General features: G+C 41.8%; 2 protein-coding genes across 2 annotated transcripts; one reads left to right on the forward strand and one right to left on the reverse strand.

Moving 5' to 3' along the window:
• The first annotated feature begins 218 nt into the window (after nucleotides 1–218).
• Nucleotides 219–10,869, forward strand: lonp1 (lon peptidase 1, mitochondrial). Its single transcript, XM_036521236.1, has 18 exons — nucleotides 219–793; nucleotides 1,330–1,418; nucleotides 1,528–1,647; nucleotides 2,341–2,614; nucleotides 3,934–3,995; nucleotides 4,128–4,257; nucleotides 4,514–4,597; nucleotides 4,771–4,991; nucleotides 5,530–5,668; nucleotides 5,883–6,061; nucleotides 6,156–6,243; nucleotides 6,503–6,625; nucleotides 6,733–6,849; nucleotides 7,134–7,274; nucleotides 7,610–7,775; nucleotides 7,982–8,202; nucleotides 8,492–8,656; nucleotides 9,643–10,869. Exons 1-18 carry the CDS (start codon nucleotides 227–229, stop codon nucleotides 9,790–9,792), a joined length of 3,036 nt encoding a protein of 1,011 aa, XP_036377129.1. The 5' UTR covers nucleotides 219–226; the 3' UTR covers nucleotides 9,793–10,869.
• Nucleotides 10,870–10,940: 71 nt separating this feature from the next.
• On the reverse strand, nucleotides 10,941–13,173 carry LOC118772692 (60S ribosomal protein L36-like). The gene is made up of 4 exons (XM_036521237.1): nucleotides 13,125–13,173; nucleotides 12,358–12,452; nucleotides 12,062–12,196; nucleotides 10,941–11,073 (listed from the first exon to the last, which is right to left on the reverse strand). Exons 2-4 carry the CDS (start codon nucleotides 12,448–12,450, stop codon nucleotides 10,984–10,986), a joined length of 318 nt encoding a protein of 105 aa, XP_036377130.1. The 5' UTR covers nucleotides 12,451–12,452; nucleotides 13,125–13,173; the 3' UTR covers nucleotides 10,941–10,983.
• Between the last annotated feature and the right edge of the window lie 361 nt (nucleotides 13,174–13,534).

Genomic DNA, 13,534 nt, shown 5'->3' on the forward strand with positions numbered 1-13,534 from the left:
CATTCAGATCTGATTTAAACTGTATTACTACACAAGGTGCTCATGCAATATAGGTGATCCTAACAGGGATCGAGTTCACAACCTCCTCTTCCAGCATGTCTTTAGTCGTATTATACTACTCTGGTCAGCTGATGAGTACCCAAACGTGGAGGCGGAGTTTCACTGGAGTCGTAATCAAACGCTGCCGGAAGATTCTCGTTCTCCCGTGGAAAGCTCGAGATACAACATGGCCACCTGCATGAGGATGTTGGGTGCGTGGAGGCAGCTGTACAGCGACGGGATTCTTTTACTTAGAAACAAACCCTGGGCTTTAAGTACAGGCGCCAGGCGTTTTTTCCCCGGCGATGTGACCATTACGAGTGAACTACAGGGAAAACGCTTGTATTCTACGAATTGTACTTACCGTAAACCATCCTTATGCAACGGCAGGTTTGGTAATGTTACTGGATCAATGACAGTGACAAGGAGATTAGTAAATCCAAGTGGATGGGCAAGAGTCTCTAGTGTTTGGGCTGGCAGGACAGACACAGTGGGTAGTGGGGATTTAATCAACTACAACCAGAGAAGGTATCTATTTGGCAATCGCGGCAGTGGCTTCTCGGGAGAGGACGGAGAAGAGAGCAGCGGTTCTGGAGGAGATGAAGCAGGGGACGGAGGCGATGGAGGAGCTGCTTACTCCGCTCCACAAATGACAGCTCTTACTCCAATGATGGTGCCTGAAGTGTTCCCAAACGTACCACTCATCGCTGTCAGCAGAAACCCGGTTTTCCCACGGTTCATCAAAATAATCGAGGTAAGTTAGTCTGATCTACCGATCGCGACATTATTTGTTTCACTTGGCTAACGGTAACGTTAAAGGTGATAGCTAGCGCCAACATGATAGTATTTAAAGTTTGCTTGCCATCTGACTAACTAATCAAATATCTTAAAAGTGGCTAGTTAGCTATTATTCTCCAGGTGCATGCACTGTCAGCAAGTTTACCCGGTTTTTTAAACTATACCAACTGTGGCACTTTAAGTCCGCTCTGAATTGCTGTTGATTTCGTCATCCTCTTGTTGAGGTCGCTACTAGATAGCTACAGTAGTTTCAGTACTTTCGCACAGCATTAAAATGCACGTGACTATGAGTCGATATCATATTTTCTGTTAAGAATATTTTAAAAGTTTATTCTTATGTACTCTGTCATATTGAATAAAACGCTCAACATATGGTACCCATCCCGAAAACGCAGTTTTGCGTGTTCTACTGCGTTGTAGCATAAATGTGCTTCAGATACCGTTTAAAAACGTGAACTATAGTTATATTTCTGTTGACAATGCTTCTGCTAGGTGAAGAATAAGCAGCTGGTGGACCTTCTCAGAAGAAAAGTCCGTCTGGCCCAACCATATGCAGGGGTATTTCTCAAGAGGGACGATGCGTAAGGACATTATACATTAATAAGCCTAAATAGGATAACACAAATTTTTAAAATGATTTGCTTAACTCTGTTAGTTCATGTATTCCAATTTTCGCTGAACCTGTTTCAGTAACGAGTCTGATGTGGTGGAAAGCTTGGATGATGTCTACAGCACTGGGACCTTTGTGCAGATTCATGAGATGCAGGACCTGGGTGACAAACTTCGTATGATTGTCATGGGCCATCGCAGGTAAAAACTTTGTGATGGAGGGGACAAAGTCCCATTTGCTTCTGTCACTTACTGCGTTTTATGACTTCTGTATAATTATCATTGAATGAATTTTTGGTGTGCTTTATCAAGTTTCATGTTTTAACACAATTAAGGTCGATGTTGAGTAGAGTGCCAGGACAGGTGGTAGTGACATGTGTCTGTTATATGAACACAAAGAAAACATGGACTTGATACAGCAAGTCATCGACCAATTAAAATTCTGTTTTCTGTTCTGTAACAGAGCTCCAAAGTGAAGCCTCTATGGCTGCAATCAAGCATGATTTCCTGGTGCTCAGTGCAGTACTGTATGCACGCAGTATATGTAAGCTGTTACATGTATGGAGGACTGCATTGTATAGTGTGTTCTGCTGACAAAATGTTAAAATAATGTTTTTTCTGCATAATATTTGTTCAGATTTAAGTATTTTAAAGGAAAAGATCTTGCAGGAATTCAGGAAGGTCATTATTATCAAGTTTGTCTTGATAGTTAGTGTAGCCCTAGTTGTGTAACGTTTTTCAAAACAGAATGTCATTCTTTCCCTGTAGAGAACAGTACCGCAGTGTTTATATTAGACAGCTTAGGCTATCGTGGGGAAAATGTGTTATTGTCTCTGTGACTTTTGAATGTTCGCAGAGTCAGCTTTACCTGTTTTTGTGTTTTCTTTTTCTCAGAATCCGCATCACCAGGCAGCTGGAGGTTGATCCAGATGAACCCTCTGCTCCACAGCTAGAGGGCGAGGAGGGAAAGCAGCTCAAGACCCCACGGCGCAAGCCGAAGCGGCCGCGCAAGGAGGGCTCCTCAGTTGCAGAGGCCATGGAGGAGCGTGTGCAGGAGGCGGACCTGGTGATTGAACCAGTCAGCGTGCCTCCTGCATCCCCCGAGATCCTCATGGTGGAAGTAGACAATGTACTGCATCAGGACTTCCAGGTTACAGAGGAGGTCAAGGTATTGCCTGTCATTTCACTTTCATTTTTTTTGCAGTATGATTAATTTTTTGTCTTTTTTTGTCAAATTCTGAAATGATTTTGAATATACAACAACTTTCAACAAAAAGACATTTAGAAAATGTGTCTGTAGCACAGAGCAAGTACAGGAGGTGAACAAAATAATGGAAATGCCAGTCAGAATATGAATTATTAACTAAAAAGGAGTTGGGCCGCCCTTTGCTTTCACAGTGGAAATCTGCTCCACACGCTTCATTCCATAACTTCGTGTAAAGGTTCAGTGATGTTTGGATCTAGTGATTGGGGAGGCCGTGTTTGTGAGTGTTATCATCCTGGAATGCAGGAACATCTCTGAGAAACGCACTATAGGGTGCACCTTGTTACCTAGAATGGCTTTGTATTTCTTGGCCGTACTCACTACTACTATCACTACTATGCAGAGTAATACTTGGACCCAATGACTCCCACGAGATGGTTATCCATACCATAACAGATCCACTACTATATTTAACAGTTGGGAACAGGTGGGTTGAAGGCTTCCCTTTGCTTTCTTCAAGCAGAAACCTGTCTAGATGTAGGAAAAAGAAAAGATGACTCATCAGACCACATTTTTTTCCACTGCTCAGAAGTCAAGGGTTTTTGCTCATTACACTAGGTTATGTGTTTTTACGCATTGGCCTTGGTTACAAGCAGTTTCTGATGGTAGCTCTGCTATTAATATAAGGTTTCTGATGCTCACAACATAGTTTTTTTGTTGAGACTGGGTCACAGAGGTGTAGATTCAGTTCTGTGGTAATATTGAGGCCGTTGTTTTGTGGTTCTCAGCAACTGTCCTGTTAAGTGTCTATCTTGCCTTGTTGACTCTGACTTGCAACAACTGTTCCTTCCTTTCCTGATGCGGTTTGTCCTTGTTTGGTGCATGCCATCACGATTTTCAACACTGTTGGCCTTGACACATGAAGTCATTTTGTTTTGTCTGTGCCTGAAGCATCTGGAATTCAGGCACCAACTATTTGACCTCTTTCAAAGTCTGTTAGATCTCTCATGTTGCTTGAAAAGCTTGCATAGAAAAAGTGTTGCTTTTAAAACTTGTATAGCAGAAACATTAATATCAAACATGTGTAGAGTCCTTTTAAACTGTGATTTAGTTCAAAATATAAGTCCTTTTTTGTTTATTGTTTACATAATTTGCTCTACCCACTATATCTAGTAATTTAAATCCAGAAAATATCAGTACTAGTGGCATTTGCATTCTTTCACGTGTTCTGATTATTTGGGGTTGAAATAAATAACGTATTTTGTTATGCTTTTCCCACCAAGGCTCTTACAGCAGAAATAGTCAAGACCATCCGTGACATCATTGCCCTTAATCCACTGTACAGGTAATTTTTTTAATCAATGAAATTGCAGTAATCATAAAGTAATACAGACATATATTTGCTACAGCTTTTCCCTCAACAAACTGAACAGCTCTGTTTTTAGTTTCTGAATGAACTGTGTTTGTGTGCTCCTAGAGAGTCTGTCCTTCAGATGATGCAGGCTGGACAGAGGGTGGTTGATAATCCCATCTACTTGAGTGATATGGGAGCTGCCCTCACTGGAGCAGAGTCACATGAGCTACAAGATGTCCTGGAAGAGACGAATGTAAGTGGAGCCATTGTGGTCACTGAACATTTTGGACTATGAAATATCTTGACCATTCTTTTGCCTAAAGTTAAGCATAACAAAGACATCAGTAAATTAATGACATTATCATATCAATATAATGACATTATAAGGTGGTAATATCAAAGTGACTATGCTGAAAATGCACATACCTATAAGCCTCTCTTGAGAGGTCAACCCTTGACCCCTATTATAAGGTCAGTGAAATCTCTCTGATTGCTTTTTCATTCTGCAGATTCCAAAACGTCTGTACAAAGCCCTGTCGCTCCTGAAGAAGGAATATGAGCTTAGTAAACTGCAGCAGCGCCTGGGCAGGGAGGTAAGGGCATGCTGACCCCCACTGACTTCCCCCGTTAGTATCCTTCTTGGTATCACTGTCAAGAATTGGTAGTGGTCCATTAAGTTGGATCCTATATAAAAGATGCAGGAATGAGGCTGTTTGTTGATGGTCGGATTTGTGCAATTTCATCGCCCTGTGTCTCCATGCCTTAGGTGGAGGAGAAGATCAAGCAGACCCACAGAAAGTACCTCCTGCAGGAGCAACTGAAGATCATCAAGAAGGAGCTGGGTCTGGAGAAGGAAGATAAGGACGCAATTGAGGAGAAGTTCCGTGAGCGGCTGAAGGACAGCGTAGTGCCGCAGCATGTCATGGATGTCATCAATGAAGAGCTCAACAAGCTCAGCCTGCTGGACAACCACTCCTCCGAGTTCAAGTCAGTGTCTCCCCTGAACACCCTCCACTGAGCCTGCTTTTCTAGTGTGTGCCAGCCAAGCCTGGTTGGTAGTTTACTCAGTTGTATCAGCAAACCAATTAATGTTTCACCCTGGCGTACTTGGTGTAATGTTGTTTTAGTATGAGCCTTCAAGACTCAAATCCCTCAGTGTCTGAAGTGGCCCAGTCCTAGATTATTATTGACACAGAAATACATATGTGTGTGTCTAACAACAGAACACTGAACAGAATGCAGTCATATTAATGTCTATAGAAATCACTTTACTGGCCCTATCCAGTCCAGGTTTGCTGTACATTGGGGCAAGGAACTTAATCCAGAATTGCCTCAGTAAATGTCTAGCTTTATAAATGGGTAAAACTGTAACCTTTGTAAGTTGCTCTGGGTAAGAGGGTCTGCTAAATGACAATAATGTGATGTAATGACTGGCCTATGCTAATTTTTATGAAAGTGTCCAAACGTATAAATTTTGCATGTTATTTTCTGGTGGCTTGCTCTAACGGATCTTGGATTTCCACAGTGTAACACGGAATTATCTAGACTGGTTGACCTCTATGCCGTGGGGCAGGAACAGTGAGGAAAACCTAGAGCTGAGCCGGGCTAAGGACGTGCTGGAAGAAGATCATTATGGAATGGATGACGTCAAGAAGCGCATCCTGGTGAGAAGGTTTTGGACTCGGTGGGGTCCCAGGTTGCTTCAGTTAACAAGCTGGTTTTGTAAACCCAATTACAGTTGGCTACCAAAATAGCACATCAAAATTTATGAGTTTCACTGAAGCCCATCTTTCAGAAGAGAAAACACCATCTTAAAATAGTGTCAAAGTCTTAGGTCCAGAGCAGTCTGTATTAAATTTTCTCCCCTCTGTCAATCAGGAATTCATTGCGGTGAGTCAGCTGAGGGGCTCCACTCAGGGTAAGATCCTTTGCTTCTATGGGCCTCCTGGTGTTGGAAAAACCAGTATAGCTCGCTCCATTGCCCGAGCTCTCAACCGAGAGTATTTCCGCTTCAGCGTTGGTGGCATGACAGACGTGGCTGAAATCAAGGGGCACAGGTATGTATTAGTGAATTTCCTCTATCAAAGAAATCTACTGGAACTTGTATCAGGAAATTGTGGGAGTGTTCATGTTACTTTTCATGGTGTGCAGGAGAACATATGTGGGGGCAATGCCAGGGAAGATCATTCAGTGCCTGAAGAAGACAAAGACAGAAAACCCCCTGGTCCTCATTGATGAGGTAATTGCTGGTACAGGAGGCATATAACACAAATTAGTGTACACATTTGCAATTAAATACAAGCAATGTGATCAAATGTCTGTGCAGTATCTGTACATTGCTAGTGATGAACAAATTTGAAAAAATGCACAATCAGACTTAAATGACAGGGTAAAAAACAATATTTCCATGTAAGGTTATTTTTTGCTAGGCAATGTCAAGAAAATCATGAAACTTTGAAGCCTGTGGAGAGTGTTTGGCTGCATGTCATTTTGCACAGGTTGACAAGATAGGTCGAGGTTACCAGGGTGACCCATCATCAGCTCTGCTGGAGCTTCTGGACCCAGAGCAGAATGCCAACTTCCTTGACCATTACCTGGATGTGCCTGTGGACTTGTCCAAGGTGTGTAATCCACAAAATCCTGGTTTTCTCTTGAACTGATACTCCTCCACGGATTGGTTGAAGACGGCATACTCATTCTCAATTTGATGTTTTTCTTCTCTCCCCAGGTGCTTTTCATCTGCACTGCCAACGTGATTGACACCATCCCAGAGCCCTTGAGGGACCGTATGGAAATGATAAATGTGTCTGGATATGTGGCCCAGGAAAAACTGGCCATTGCTGAGGTAAAATACCAGTGGGGATGACAACAGTACACTTCCTGCAAGCACCCCATTCATTGTCTCAACTGCTCAATATATATAAATGTATAGGAGATATGAAAAAGATGAGTGTGAAAAAGCCACTCTGGATTGCTTAATGTATGATAGTGGGCATTAGTTACTTACATAAGTACAGATGTATGAATTAGAGTTCGGTGTAATGTTGAGGTATTAGCAAAACATTTTAGGTCCAGTGCAGTGATGCTGTATCTAGGTCTCATCTTATTCTTTATTCTTCTATCTGACAGAGGTACCTTGTGCCCCAGCTGCGAATTCTCTGTGGTCTGGATGAGCAGAAGACCACGATCTCATCTGAGGCCCTAAATGTCCTTATCAGACAATACTGTAGAGAGAGCGGTGTCAGGAACCTGCAGAAACAAGTGGAGAAGGTGAGGATGGACCCCTCCCCCACATACACAGCATGTGGATGTTTACTGTAATGTATATTTCTCCAAAGTAATCACAGTTGAACCAGTCAGAATCTTTGTTTTAAAAAATCGGATGTGATAATGCCATCTTTGGTGGCCAAAGAACGTAAAGGTTGTTGAGATTCATGACTAATGATTAAGACCCAAACTTGTAATTTGTCTCAGTTTTGCAACTTCTGTATACCTCTGTGATAATAAGATACTTAACTCCTTTCTTAACTCCACTGAAACTAAACCAAACCTTCTGGAAATTATTTACAACAGATTCTTAGGCTTCTCTTCCTGTTCTTTGAAAGGTGTTCCGAAAGGTGGCATTCCGCATTGTGAATGGGGAGGAGAGCTCAGTGCAGGTCACACCTGAGAACCTCCAGGATTATGTGGGGAAACCCATCTTCACTGTGGACAGGATGTATGATGTCACACCTCCTGGAGTGGTCATGGGCCTGGCCTGGACAGCTATGGGTGAGAGATCAGTGAAAGGCAGCTGTCTGCATGCTGTGAACATATTCAGCCAGCTGTCGGAGTCAAACGATCTTTATGCATGGTCAGAGCTGTTTGAAAAGTGTCCAGAACTTTCATATGTCCATATGTTGAAATCCATATATATATATATATATATATATATATATATAATATTTATTATATAAAATTGTTGTGGTTCCCACCAGGTGGCTCCACACTATTCATTGAGACATCCTTGAAGCGCCCACGGGAAAAGCAGGGGGAAGACGGGCCCCGGGAGGGCTCCCTGGAGGTGACAGGTCAGCTGGGTGACGTGATGAAGGAGAGTGCAAAAATCGCCTACACCTTTGCCCGTGCCTTCCTCATGAAGGAGCAGCCTGACAATGACTTCCTGGTGGGCTCCCACCTGCATCTCCATGTGCCTGAGGTGAGTAATAACTGTGACTACTAAAAAACTCAGCAGATCTTTAGTTTTGATGCTTCAAGCACTTAGCTTTCCACTAAGGTGATGTTCTGAGTGGATCTTGGCTTCCTCTCCTTCTTGTTCACTTTACTTCTGTAGCTGCATAGGATAAAAGCAAATTGATTGACAAGACCATCAGTGGTGCAATGTGAACATCACTTGTCATATTATCTGTAGAATATTCCTGATTCAGTCTTTGTGTTCATTTTCTCCCCTCCACGTCTGTGTGACCATGTGCTGTGTTACTCCTCAGGGTGCTACTCCAAAGGATGGGCCAAGCGCAGGGTGCACCATCGTCACAGCTCTGCTGTCTCTGGCTACTGATACACCCGCGCGCCAGAATGTGGCAATGACTGGGGAAGTGTCTCTGACTGGCAAGATCCTGCCAGTGGGTGGCATAAAGGAAAAGACCATAGCTGTGAGTTGGTGGAAGCAGGAAGCGTCGTTATGGTTGTCTGAAATTAGGGCTGTTCTCAAGAGTCACTCTATAATTACACAGGAACACTTGGGGCCTCATTTGTTAACTATTCATGTGGACAAGATGAGAAAACTGAGTGTAAGTTCTTTTATGAGAGAAGAACTTACACCCAGTGGCATGGATAAGATGCGATTTATCAAGAAAAAAATGTTGCCCAGAGTTTCAGAGTTGCACCGATTCTCATGTCTGCTCCTGAGTATGTGTACAAACATTTCCTTGTGGTTAACTGGCAGTTCCTATGGGCAGATGAGCAGCTCTGTAGCCAAGAGTGGAAAATATGTGCTGGACAAGTTATGTACAGATAATACAAATACATCTTAACAAATATGACTGATTAGGATTGTTGTTTCATGCTAAACTTCAGAGTGTTTGTATGTGCAAATTTACAGAATGTGAATTATCAATGTTGATATCAAAACCTTACATCTCCAAGTTATAGGCATGATTGATACCTCATCTCTTCAGAGTGCACACATTTACTATCAATTTCACAAGGACTGAGAATTGATAAATTAGGCCTCTAGTTTAAAAATACAAGCTCAGTTGGAAACCTATACCCAGTTTTTCTGGATCTGAACATGGCAAGGGGGCCTTCTCTTTAAGTTGGTTTGGTAGATCAAGTTCAAATGAAGTGCAGTATAGTTTAAATCACTTAAGATAATTTGTATATCAGGCATGTTCCCTGATTATCCCTCTCTGGGTTTAAGTTCAAGTAGGAATAATCCTGTTTTTCAGATTTTACTTAATTGATCTTAAAATGCGTTATTGTAATACACCGCTGTTGTGTTGTGACAATATCTGACAAACACAAACTGGGGAGCAGGTCAACAAAATCTCTAGCATCAAGTTTGTGTCTTGGGTAACAAAGATCTTTTGTTGTGAACTCACTTATCTTTGTATCGGTTTTCACATTGCCGTCTCTGCAGGCAAAGCGAGCTGGCGTGACCTGCATCATTCTGCCAGCAGAGAACAGGAAGGATTTCTCTGACCTGCCTGACTACATCACAGAAGGGCTAGAGGTGCATTTTGTGGAACATTACCGCCAGATCTACGACATTGTTTTCCCAAGACCTTGACTACTGCCCCGGGAGATCATCCACCTTGATGGGACAAAGCTGAGCAGGCACTCAGTGTGCCTATGATGCTAAGCTCAGCAACCACCTCCAGCCAAGGGCTGGGGGGGAATCTAGTGCTTTTATATCAGATGTTTCTGATCACACTGCTAGCTAGTGAATGGTGCAAGGTGTACGTCAGCACAGTTGATCTGCTGTAGTTTGACAGGACCCTCCCTACTGGTAGACTGCAACAGTGGATGCAAAATGCATTTCATGTGGAGACCAGCACTGATTGCTAACCAAAATGGACCACAAGAACAGAGGGATTTGACCTGATGTTTGAGTACAGACCAAAGGGGGGGGTGCCTGCTTTGCTATTAAGGCCAAAAGGATCCCAGGGTCTTCAAGAGGGATCGAGACATTGCTGCTAAGCAGCCCACACTAGTGAAGAATTAAAACTTTTTAAACAAATTTTTGGCTGTTGCATTTATTGTAATGGAAATGTAATAGTTAATAGATTGACCTTTTGACAAAGGAAAGACGAACATTCAGAGCAAAGGAAATGTTGCCTGTATGTTACATGGGCAAGGTATTGTTTGGACTGCTAGCATTTCCTGGTTACATTTAAGCATCCAGTTCTCCTGTACTATTTACAGCACCCGTTTGACATTTCCCATTTTTAAAAAAACTGCAGTACAAATTCATGTGGACAGGATTAACTGTAGCAAGTTAAATTGTTTGCACAGGTCTTGATAGAAAATTATTTTTCCCACCTCTTATGGAAAACAAGGTATGTCCAACTGTAGTCATGACCTTGTCTTGTGAATTGTGAATAGAACTATAGCTCTACCCTCAACATCTGTACTGTTTTACAAAAAGAAAGCCTAATTAATGTACAGTACACAACAGCATGTTCACATGTACATTTAAACCTTCACAGGTTTGTGTAGCAGACAAATATAACCTCAAATGTTTTGTGACCCTTGTATTTCACTTTGGCATTTATGTCCTCTCCATTTAACATCCATTGTAGAGCCATACAAGTTGCAGTTATGTAAAAACATGCAACCTGTAAATGGATTCTGGTCTCACAAAACATCAGTGAGTGGTGACATTTTCATAGCCAGGAAACCAAGATTTTGATAAATAAAAACAGTGCATCAGACATCTGGCTTTGAAATAGAAATATTTATTTGCCCCAGATGGAACAGCTTACTCCTTCTTGGCAGCAGCCTTTCTCATGGCGGCCAGGACATTGCTGAGCTCCTCTCTCTTTCTCTTTGCACGGATGTGAGTCCCCACCTGCAGCATCAAGGACATTCGTCAGGGTCATGTGCAGGAGAGGGATAAGCTACTTTCTCTGCATGTCACTGTACTGTGCTAATGTTCTGTGTCAGACAATCACTAGTTTTAATGCCTGCAGCACTACTGTGGAGGCTGCAACACTTACATGGAGGCACAAGCTCTATGTAGATGCCATCACAATGGAGTTGTCAATAACTGTCTTATGCAAACACATAAGCCTCTCACTGAAATTAATATTAAAAATTACATGAAGAATTCTTTGACAAAGTTGAGCACAAAGCAATCTGAGCTCAAGTCTTCAGCATAACTCACATCCTAACCACCCATTTCATTGGACATCCAGCTTAAAATGTTCAACATCTGTGTAAGATGTACTTGTAATAACTACCATACTAATATCTAACACAGTATACAGAATGATTAAAATAGACAGCATGTGTCTGTTTTCCCCAAACCAAATCCCAACCCACAGAAATGCATCACCAAAATGAGTTTGACTATCCAGACTGTCACTGGATTTACCAACTTTCTGAGAGAATGCACATTAAGTGGGGAGGATGCATGTCATGCACTTAATCGCACATAACAGGTAGGCTAGAATGCTAGCAAAAGAATGCACGGTTGCATGAGGCTGGCTATGTTTCATACAAAAACAGTACAAACTGTGCTAAAGATGACACTAGCATAGTTGAAGAAAATGATACAACTTAAACTTGACTGTAATTAGCAAAGGTCTGGCGTTCAAATGCTGTATTTAGAAGATAATGGTGAATACTGAATGGCCTTACAGTAGTTGGATGCAACAAAAAATGTAGATCTGATTGGCCATGGAGTCTTAGGTTGGCAACCACACCAAATCAACATGCATACACAAAGTATCCAGTTTGTCATAAACACCAACTCATGCATTGTGTAATTTAGTTAATTCGTTAAGTTTCATTATGGCATGGCCAACTGTACTCTCCATTGTTTCAAAATTCCTTACCCTTTTCTTGATGAACTTCAGTGCACGCTTGTCCTTTGACACCTTGAGCAACTCCATTGCTCTTCTCTCATATGGGGCAAAACCGCACACCTCGCGGATCATGTCACGCACAAACTTGGTATGCTTGGTCAGGTGCTAGGGAACAGTGGAAACAAGTCATTTGACCTTTGGTTACAGAAATGATTTGACAGCACCTACAAAACATTAGGCAATATTTTTTGTCAATAGTCTGATCCTGCGTCCATCACTTTTACGTCAAAACATCTTGCCTTCCTGGCTTCAGAAAATATACTCACCCCTCTCCTACGGCTGTGCTTGGGCTTGGTCACATTCTTAGTCACTGGATGGCCTTTATTCAGGCCAACGGCCATAGGGTACCTAATCGCCATAACTGAAGATAGAAAAAAAACATTATGCGATTATAAACAGCAGCCGAGGACAGACACCAGAAGCTTTTGCACACTGCTTCAATAACGAGAATTATAATTCATAGGTAATTAGCCAGTCAAATTCTAACAATACCAGAAAATACGAACAAAGAAAAGACTCACATTTGTTGAATTACAACACTTCATACTTGTTTTACTTGATTACCGACATTTGGACTGATGATGGACAATGATTACAGACTTTATGTATTAGCAGCTACAGTTAACTAGCTAGCCAAGTGGCTTTCATTTGAGCAGTTACCTAGCTTATGAAGGACTGCTGCCCCCGGACCATCTCATGTAATGTCAGCTAATTGAGCAGTCGGCACAAACAACCATTAACTGTATTACGTTAAACTAACATATTAAATAAAGAGTAATCCCTATTCAGGAACAATGTGGCAAACCAGCACAAACTGGTGTCGTGACTGTAATTAGCTGGGCTGGCTAGCTATATAGCAATTGTTTTCACTTCAATATCTCATTCTCGTTGAGACCACTCTAAATTATACTAGGGCAATATTTATCTATGTGATTTGGACTTTTTGACAGTGAGGATATATTTCAGTAAAACAGAACGATGTAATTGATTTCACTAAGATTGTACTTTTCATCACTCGCCACTTCTTTCTTACCTGCTCTCTCTAATGGCGGATTCGCCGGAAGGACCGTGCCAGGGCGGAATTCTGGGTAATCAGGATTTTTCAGAGAAGGATTTTGTGAGAGAAATTTATATTGCGCCTCCTACTGGCCAGTATAATAATGAAATGAACCTTCCGTCGTATGATTTCTACTCTCCCAAATGTTTTTGCAGTAGTGCTCAGTGATGTTAGAGTACCACGTTTGATGGGGCCAATATCAGTATGGGATTTCGGTCTGCATATATTATAGAACTGGTATATTTAATATTATCTTTTACTTATCTTTTTATTTTCTTCTGATATATGAATATCCAGCTTTACGTGTATATATTTTTCTGTTATATTTTTGTGTAAAATATCTATTCTGATGTGTGGTGTTCCCAGTCAATATTTGAACTGATGGC

Source organism: Megalops cyprinoides, chromosome 2, assembly GCF_013368585.1.
Source record: "Megalops cyprinoides isolate fMegCyp1 chromosome 2, fMegCyp1.pri, whole genome shotgun sequence".
NCBI lineage: Eukaryota > Metazoa > Chordata > Actinopteri > Elopiformes > Megalopidae > Megalops > Megalops cyprinoides.

Coding starts and splice junctions, on each gene's coding strand:
- lonp1 (XM_036521236.1), top strand. CDS start 227: ATGGCCACCTGCATGAGGATGTTGGGTGCGTGGAGGCAGCTGTACAGC. Junction 4,258..4,513: donor ATGTCCTGGAAGAGACGAAT/GTAAGTGGAGCC, acceptor TTCATTCTGCAG/ATTCCAAAACGTCTGTACAA. Junction 6,062..6,155: donor GCTGAAATCAAGGGGCACAG/GTATGTATTAGT, acceptor CATGGTGTGCAG/GAGAACATATGTGGGGGCAA.
- LOC118772692 (XM_036521237.1), bottom strand. CDS start 12,450: ATGGCGATTAGGTACCCTATGGCCGTTGGCCTGAATAAAGGCCATCCA. Junction 12,197..12,357: donor AGCACAGCCGTAGGAGAGGG/GTGAGTATATTT, acceptor ACTGTTCCCTAG/CACCTGACCAAGCATACCAA. Junction 11,074..12,061: donor TGAAGTTCATCAAGAAAAGG/GTAAGGAATTTT, acceptor TTGATGCTGCAG/GTGGGGACTCACATCCGTGC.